This window comes from Antrostomus carolinensis, unplaced genomic scaffold, assembly GCF_000700745.2.
Source record: "Antrostomus carolinensis isolate BGI_N321 unplaced genomic scaffold, ASM70074v2 scaffold50942, whole genome shotgun sequence".
NCBI classification, from domain to species: Eukaryota; Metazoa; Chordata; class Aves; order Caprimulgiformes; family Caprimulgidae; genus Antrostomus; species Antrostomus carolinensis.
In genome coordinates this window covers 6,811-16,156 of record NW_010298555.1, presented here as the reverse complement: position 1 = coordinate 16,156, position 9,346 = coordinate 6,811, and the positions used below count along the sequence as shown (strand labels likewise).

General features: G+C 45.7%; 1 protein-coding gene across 1 annotated transcript; it reads left to right on the top strand.

The window, feature by feature from the left end:
- Positions 1-1,180: 1,180 nt before the first annotated feature.
- Positions 1,181-5,672, top strand: KIAA1191 (KIAA1191 ortholog; the record flags this gene model as incomplete). The annotated part of the gene is made up of 5 exons (XM_010162464.1): positions 1,181-1,307; positions 2,982-3,106; positions 4,402-4,508; positions 4,829-4,965; positions 5,429-5,672. Coding segments are annotated over 5 exons (705 nt in total), but the record flags the coding sequence as incomplete, so codon positions are not given.
- Between the last annotated feature and the right edge of the window lie 3,674 nt (positions 5,673-9,346).

Below are 9,346 nucleotides of genomic sequence, written 5' to 3'. Positions count from 1 at the left end.
CCGCTCCCCGCCGCAGAGACCCGCTGGGCCCCGGGACCCCCCGGGGGGTGCTGGGGACAGGAGACCGGCTCTGCTGCCTGGCCCGGCCCCGGGAACACTGCAGTGTGGCTGACACTGGCGTTGTCCTCGCTTGTGGAGGTGTTTGTGGGGAAAAAAGCTGTAAGGTGTGATTACAGCAGAGCAGAGGGGGGGATTCCGGTTGGATGTAAGCTCTTGACCATGAGGGGGGTGAGACACTGGAACTGCTTGCTCAGAGAAGGTGCGGATACCCCATGAGCAACCTGATCTAGTGGAAGATGTCCCTGCCCGTGGCACCAGGATGATCTTTGAAGGTCCCTCCCAACCCAAACCGTTCTGTGAAATGACTGTGGGGATGCCTTGAGTGCAGGACCAGCTCTTTTAGATTTAGAGGCTGTTTTCTAAGTTTGAATTTAAATGTTGTTGAGTGGAAGTAAAGAACTGTGCATCCCTTTGAGCTTAAGCTTTACTTTACACCTTGTTTTATTTTAAACTCTTTGTTATGGAAGAAAACCTAAAGTTTGGCACAAAAAGCAAACTGTCCAGTCAGGGAACAGTAACTCCTGTGTTAGGAGGAGGAAGTCTGTGCTTCACAGGATTTCTTGTTTTCTGTCATTCATTGTGTGGTTCTTTGTTGCTGGGGTCTCGTGGTCAGTGGTGGAGCTATGAGCACTAGGTACACTGAGCAAGAGACTGATGTAAGGAGTGAGGAGGGAAGCAAAATTTAAACATCAGCCTCTGACCTGTGTGACTGCTGTTCTGTAAATAGTTTGTGCTTCTCAGCTGTCTGTGGAAGGGTGCTCTTGCCCAATTGACCTTGAAGTCCAGTTTACAGTTATGAGAGTGGAAGTAGATATGTTCTGGTTTCTTTCCTGTTGACCTTTTTCACTCAGACTAACAACTTGTTGGCTCTGAGCCCGGTAGGTTTTCAAATGCTGGATGCAGGTTGCTTGTTCATTGCTGAGACTTGTAAGATTCAAGCTCTAAACATTCCTGGGCTGTAGTGAGAACAGTGTCTGGGTTTCTTCCATGGGATGAAGGCTGGCTGCTAGAGCAGCTTGGGCTTGTGTCTAGTTTGAGCAGCCAGAGATGTGTCCTGGTATCCTGGCAAGGTGCTGAGATATGTTATCATCTTAAACTGTCCCCTGCTTTGTCCCCACAGATTGAGGAAGGGGATGCTAACATGAATGCACCCATCATAACTCCTTCATCGTCCACAGAAAGTGTGAACAAGGTACCTGTGGTGAAGGCCAAGGCCACTCATATCATCATGAACTCTCTCATTACAAGTAAGAACTCTTGTCTCTAATGTGGTGGCTAACGGGGCGTGGGCACGAGAGCGTGCTCTGGCTTGGTACTGCCTCAGGGTTCCTGCACAGAGTTCCTGCACAGCTTGTGGGTTCAGACTGACTCTGCTCTTGAACTCAATGAGGTTTTTTTGGAGGATGCTTCTAGAAGAAAGCAAAGAACTAGAGAACTGGCCACGCTTACTGCCTCTGTGTCTGCAGGTGCTGGAGGTGGGTGGCAGGGAGGAGTGCAGGGTACGTTATCTGCTGACAGGACACGGGGCAGTCCACGCCACCTTGTTGCTGGAGTGCAGAGGTGGCTGCTGCTGCTACTGTATGTTTGCTTATTAACTTGCTATTCCTGAATGAAAAGTGAAGCTTTAAAATTAACCAAAGTGGTGTGGAGAGCTGATGTTCTGTGCTAATGGAGCACTTGCTGGTGTTTATGTTAGTTAATAGCAGCAGCAGCTGTCTTGCTAACAGTAACACTTTAAAAAAAACCTCATAAATCATGATGCTTTAAAATCAAATTGGGTCAGTTATGTTTGCAGAGGGGACATGCCTGTTTGCAGCAAGAGGAATTATTCATGTGTTAATCTGTCTCTGCTGCGACTTCTCTCAGCAGCTGGGATCTGAGCTTCATCTTTCTCCAAGCAGTGTTTCCAAAGACTTTTAGATTTCCATAGCAGCATTTTGGAATAGCTTTACATTTGCACTTATTTCTCTCTTGGCTCAGAAATTACCAACACATAAGAAAATAACATCCAGGAATATGGACTTTCTGCTGGAAAGCAGCCCCTTTTCTAGTCTAATGATAAATGCTAATTTAAAACCATGGTGGGCTAAGGATGTTCTTGTGCAGTAAGGAGTTAGGAGCCCCAGCCCACAGCTCTCAGGTATAACATTCAGTTAGGAGTTGGAAGTAAATAGGCAAATGTCCTCTAGATTTCTCATATACATTGCACTGTCCCTGCAAATAACTTTAAGGCTAACATGGCAAGTGCTGTCTGTTTTCAAGATGTTATTGGGTTTTTCCAGTAATCTTTTAATGCTCTAATTCCTTTTGACTTTTTTCTTAGTTCTACTAGGGAGTGTACAGCTTCTGCTGATGGCAGGGGGAAGTGCTTGTATTTTTTCAGAACTGAAGTTGATATTGATCTTTTAGATGCTGGCTCCATATTTGGCTGAAATAGCTTATTTTACCTAATCTGGGATGACTGTGAGTCTTTACCACTTGTTCTGCAAGGCTGTGATTGCCAAATTAGAGAGAGTGGGCAGTCTTTCAGAAGACTTCATTTTTTGTTGGCCAGAAAAACTCTGTTTAATCTAGAGGGCCACTTAAAATGTCCAGTTTATTGGCATCTCCTAGCTTAAGGAAGTTGTAATTAGGAGTGATGCAGCTGCTTGGGTGAGGTGGGTTTAATGACAGGTGTTGCATTTGTAATACATCTGGTGATCTGGCAGGAATCACTGGTCATCTGACTTAGCCCTGTGACTCAGGATAGTTTTAAAGTCAGAATATTTCATCAGTTTCATCTTGCTGCCTCTGTCAGCTCATCACAATGTGTAGGTGTGAATGATGAAAAATGGGGTTTATGGTCGTTTGCTTAACTTGCCTTTGTTTGCTAGAACTGCTTGTGGCATTTCTCTGTGAATATGTGCTCTTGTCCATTCCAGAACAGACTCAGGAGAGCATTCAGCGCTTTGAGAAGCAGGCAGGGCTGAGAGATGCTGGCTACACTCCCCACAAAGGCCTCACTACTGAGGAGACCAAGTACCACCGAGTGGCAGAGGCAGTCCATGTAAGGCTTGTTTTGCATTGGCTTTCTCCCTGTGGGCTGTGTACTAGTTTAACACCTATCTGCTGACATAACTTCCACAGCATGTTGCTAGAACTGTCCTTAAACTGCTTCCTTTGAAGACTTCTAGTGTATTGTATAAAAAAAAAGTTACCCATTTATATTTTAAAGTTAGTGCTAGCCTCTGTATTTTAGAAACAAACTTATTCTGTGAAATCTGCCATATTCCACGGTCATGTCAGACTATCACAGTTGTCTTTCCAAGTGGGGCCATCTCTGCACAGAATCTAGTTTCTTTGGATGGTGCCCTGCAGTTGACTTGTAACTGTTTGTCCCAGGAGAACTGGTAAATTGTGCATTTCTGATGTGGGAGTTAACAAATGAAAATGGACTCACCTCTTACTGGAAATAAAGACAAAGGTCTTGAATCAATGTGTTTCTGATGAGCTCAGTTGCTCACAGCAATCTTGCAGTTGGACTTTAATAGTGAACTCTCAGAGTGTGTTCCCACAAGGTCAAAGTTTCAGTAACAGTGTTGGTGAACCGCATTACTGTGGCTTGGGTAGGCACAGGAAACATTCTGAGTGTGCCTGTGTACCTGGTGTTTGAACTGTAACTGCCCTTCAAGTGACTTCTTCCAAGTTCACTTTGTACTGTGACTTGTGATAACCTGGTTCACGTACATCCAGTTCCTGTTTTTCTTATTCCTCAAATGCAGTTCATCTTGGTGTTCTAGAGCAGTGTTTGCATCCTGCCATATGCGGATTATTTCTCAGGGTCTAGTACTCTAGACCTTGTACCTTCTGTGTGCAATCTGGTGTCACCTTCATTAGAGAACTAACAGGACTGAAAGCTTTGTCACTCTGAAAAGTGCTGGAGTCCCGTGGCTGCTGTGGCACCTGGATTTGTTACCCAGCAGCTGATGTTATGTGTCAGCCAGCTCTGCTACATCTGCAGCCTCCCTGTGAGGGCTGGTGTTGAAGCAGTGGATTGCTGTTGGGTAGTGACTCTGAATCACAAAGTGAGCTGCAGGTGTTATTTTACTCCCTCTAGCCTGGAGGATGTCTTGAGCTTAGTGGACTTCAAAAATGCTTATATGTGATGTGGAAAAAAAAAACTTAAGGGGTGTATGCAAGTATTGTAATACTGACTTTAGCTTTAGGTGAAGTGACACTTAAATCCTTTGTCGCCTGTGATATAAACAGTTGTCCAGTTTTGACAATAAAACTGTCTGTTTGTCCCTTATGTCTGGTATTTAAATTCTGTTGCTTCTGTGTTTCTCTTGTCTCTCCTAACAGAAGCTAAAAATGCAGAGTGGAGAGATGACAAAAGATGACAAACAGACTTCTTCTGCTCAGTCCACTCCAAGCAGCACTCCCCACTCCTCTCCCAAGCATAAAACCAGGTACTCTGTTCCTGCCTCCTTTGGCTTCCTGCAGGCTGCTGAGGTGGGAGCTGCTACAAATAACCTTTTTATCCAGTGAGGGACTGTCTAAGGGGTGAAATTCAGAGCCTGCTGTGGGTTTGTGTTGGATAGATCCAAATGTTGAAAGCTTGTGGAACTTGAGCATATTTATCTTCACCCTGGGTGGTAACAAACTTAAGATAATTTAACTTAAGATAATTTAAATTGCCCCTGATAACCACATGTAAAGTTCCTGGCATAGTGGGGCCACTTGAAATGTCCATTCTCATGTTGTATACATCTCAGTGATTTTTCCCTAGGGGTTGGTTTAGTCAAGGATCCTCTACTTCTATCACTGGCCCAGACTTTGCCGTGGAAGCTGGTGGGGACAAATTGCCATCTGAAAGGTGGAGCTTTTTTGGACCCAAAGCCATCCAGAAATCCACCAATGATCCAGGTATGTCTTCTAAAATCTTCTGCCCTGCAAGAGCTAGGGGAGAACTTGTCACACAACAAACTTGCTAACTATTTCTGGAGCATTATCCTGCTTGCCTTGTCACTTTCTAGGACCACCTTGTGAATGTGTGCTATTTGTATCATTTCTGTGCCTAAATATAAAGCAGTTTGGTAGAACCTATGCCAAGGATCTGAAAGTAGAAATAATTGTGCTGATCTGCAGTGTAAGGGCAGGGGGTGAAGGTGACAGCTTTTTACTCTTTCTCTGCTGTTGGGTGGAACCAGAACTGGAAGTGCCAGATGCTGATGTGGAATAGACTGTAGAGGACATGAAGCTGCTGGGTCTTGCATAGGCTTTCTGTGGTGTTGAGCAAAAGTGACATTGCTCCCTCCTGGCAGTAGTGGAAAGAGGACTTGGCTAGTTTTCCTAGCTCTTACTTGCTGTGATTTCTTTTTTTCATCAGGAGGATTTACCATCCAATCCTATAAGGGTGCCCAGAAGCCATCCCCAATGGAGCTGATGCGTGCTCAGGCTACTAGGATGCCAGAGGATCCAGTCACCTTCAAGCCACCCAAAATGGACATTCCAGTCACAGAAGGGAGGAAACAATCTACACGTTCCCATAATATCAAACCTCGGGATCTGAACGTGCTCACTCCCAGTGGGTTCTAGTGAAAATGCTTGTGTGTCTTTAGCGGGCTACAGGGTGTCTTAGGCTCTGCTTCCCTGGCCCGTTGTGCTGCAGTGACATAGGCAAACCTCCCTTCCAGCTCTTCATCACAGAAAAGGAAACAGTTGTGACTGTCCTCATAAAGCCAGTCTTGGAAGAATTCCTGCACTAGTACTGGACCAATGTAAACCACCCTCTCTGCTGTATGGCACCAGTTTGATCTGCTAGGCTGCGTTAGGTATGCTTCCCAGTACACTGCACCACAGTAAAGCCTTGAACCACGCTTTGTGGGACAGGACTGCATGTGGTGTGCAAGCAGGCTGGCTTGTCTGCCTGTAGTGTGATTGTCTTGTCCTGCTCAGTGCTGAAGTACCCTCAGGAGGACTGTGGTTCTGTCTGGCATATACAGAACACCAGCAGAAAATGATGAAAACAATCAAGGACTAAAAATTGGACCATTAACTGCCAGAAGGAAGTTGCTTTGGGAATGTGGTGGGTCAGATTAAATGTGGCACTCCCTTACTATCCAGTGTGACCTTATAGTTCAACACCTAGTACTTTGTTCTTGGAATTTTTTTTAAAGGAAAAGTGGAGCAGTGCCAAATACTGTCCCACAGAGCAGTGACCATTCTAAGATCCTCTTACTAGAAAGGTGGGGAGCAGAATCTAATGAGGCTTGGCAGTAGCAAGGAAGAACTGCTTCTTTTCCAACTCTTCATTTTCCTTCAAAAAGGTGAAAATGACCAGAGCTGGTGTGGCTTGAACCAAGTAATCCTCCTCTCTTCTTTCTGCAAAGCAACACTGTCCTGCCTTCTCCTAGACAACAGACTTACAGATGTTCTGGCAGTCTGGGTGCTGCTTGATTTTTTTTGTTTTTATTTTTTCTGGCCTCTTGTATGGATCATGTAGAAGGATATTAGACACCAGGGGCACTTCTCAAATAGGGTTTTTTGTTTCATCAGCATTAAATGCATTTTGCAGGGCTGGGGGAGGGCAGATCAAGGCTAAACATTCCTCCCTGCTTCAATACAGCTATATGTAATTGTTGGCATAGTCAGAACCAGTTACTGGGACCAGATAACTCTTGCTTTCATGAAAAGTGGAAGGAACTCCTGGCTACAATCTAATCCCTTAAGCACTACAGGCAGTGTTACTCTGTCATCTTCACCTGTCCTGTGGCAAACAGGCCTCTTCTTTCTTGACCTCACGATTGTGTTGCAGAGCTCCTCAGCCAGCAGCAGGCTTCTGTAGTGGCGAGGTGGCAGCAGCAACCTTGCATCTGGTACTGAGAGCTTCTCTGTTGCCAGGACTTTGTACAGAGGTTACTTAACAGCTGGTAACCATGGAGCTCTGGGGTTTCTGCCTTCTTAAACCAAACATTCCTCCTGGCTGAGCAGGCAGGGCTGGCTCACTTGGCTAGCTGCTGTCCCCTGTGAAGGAGCATGTTTTGTGGCTCTGCTTCCTCTCAAGCTTCAACAGCACTGCCAGTGATGTGATGTGTTGAAAGTCTCCCAACCAACCAAGCAGCTTTCACTGTCACCACTCATTTGCACCTTGGCAATCAGTCTCTCATGTGACATTAATTTATTTGTTGTCTGTATTCATGTCTCTAATGTGTATGATTTTTTTTTTGTTTGTTACAAGAAAATAAAATCCTTGTGAATGGAGGTCCTTGGTGTGTATTAGCTCTGGCAAAGCGCTGTGGAAGAAATGTGGGGCTGTCCAGTGAGTGTGGGGTCAAGGTTCTGCCTAATAAGGCTCTGGCAGCACTTGCACTGGGGTAAAATGTTTGCTCTGTAAAACTTGCCTTTGACAGGAAGACTCAGTTTAAAGACTGTCTTGATCCTGTCTTAGGGCTTGTGCAGATGAAACTAAACATGAAATCTGTGTTTTTCTTGAGCTGTTCAGATGGTGATTCCTCATGTTCCTGAGATTGCTTCTCTTGCAGCTTGTGTGCTGTTTGCACCTGTACTGTGGAGGTGGGCACAGGTGTGGGAGCCAGGCTGGGATTCACCCAGAGGTGCCCAGTTCCCAGTGGTGTGGCCATCTCTGCTTTGCCTGCCTTTGAAAAGCTCTGGTTTGAGTGCTGTTGTAGCATCTGTAGCTGCCAAAGTACTGCTGATAGAGCACATGTTTGTGGGTTGGGAATGTCTGAGCTGAACACTGGTGTTTCCTGTGCTCCTAGGATGTGAGCAGAACTGAAAGTGATTAAATAAATCCCGCAGCACCCAGGTACCCTGGTACAGGCTGCTGCTGCAGGTCTTGGTTACACAGGCTAATCTCACAGTTTAGTTTGGAAAGGCTGGGGTTAAAGTGGGGCCTCGTGGTGTGATATTCTACTTTCTGTATTTTACTCCAACATCATTCTTGGGGATATGACCAGTATATCAGAAAATAACATCCAGAACTATGGACTTCTTGCTGGAATGTGGCTTTTCTAGTCTAATTGATAGAAGTCTAATCCAGTTAAAAGGACCTAACTGGAAAATGTAACTGAATAAGTGTACCATGAGGAAGAGCAGCTTTCTAGAGCAGGGAGGACTTGGAGTTTGCACTCTTGGGAACACTTCTGGCTACTAGTCCCAAAACAGACATCACTTTTCCCTGGATGGTTTATCCCTGGATTAAGAGAGGCAGTGTCATGCAGATGAGTGCTTCGTTCCTACAGCTGGTAGTAGGGAAGAGGCTTCCTAAAGAATAAGAAGCAAACCTGTGAGCCCCATGTCAGCCCCTTCCAAACAGCTCTGGGATAACCAAAGCCAGGCTTCTGGAGGAGGCCTTGCTGTGCAGCAAGCACCAGCTCTTCAGGGTGTGCAGGACTAATGTCAGCACTACTCCATTCCTGGCTGTGACTCTGCTGCTCAATGCTCTCAGGCTCTGGTCTCCTCACTGGGACCCTGCCAAGGGCAGATAAAGGGCGGGATGGTGGGCAGCTTCAGGAGTCTTTCTCCCACTCCCAACCTTTGTTGCTTCTGAACTGTCTGAGGAGACCTTCTGTAGAAATGCCTAATTGCTCTCTGACCTCAGCTGTGATTTGAGTTGACAGCAGTGTACTTGAATTGAATATTCATCATAACACACGCTTGCCTGCACTGCAGACACTTCAGTGTGTTCTGGAAGAGGCACAGCCTTTTCAGCAGATGCTGCTATCCAGTCCTCCCTCCTGACATGGTAATCACCTTTGGCAAAGTCATGTAGATGTATTTGATGTGGAACAGAAATGTTCCTCTCCTGAGGACTGAGCAGCGTGGCTTGGGGGCCTCTGCACTGTTAGTGCTCTCACTGCAGCCAACACTTGCTTTTATTCTTAAATGTTACCACCTTTTCCTAAACATTGAGCAGTTATTTTGGCATTTTGCTTGCTGGGCAAACTATTGCCAGAGTTTATGGCTGTGTTAGTCTAATGCTGTCCCAGGGTACAGCTGACAGCACTGCACTTCCTTTGGGCAGGGCTGGCACCAAGATGGAAGAGTCTCAGCAAATACGCAAATAATTTATTTTTTAAAAGTGTACAAAGTGCCTTGTAAAACTGTAGGATGAGGAAAGTTTGAAAAGAAATTCTGAGACAATGTAAACCAGACATTTTTCCAAAGAAATGTATAAACAAACCCACATGACGTATGACACCTGAGACGGCAGCATGAGACGGGGGTTTTGATGGGGTTTTCTACACCAAGCTCCTTGTGCCCCCTGCCACAGTGGTTGTCTCCA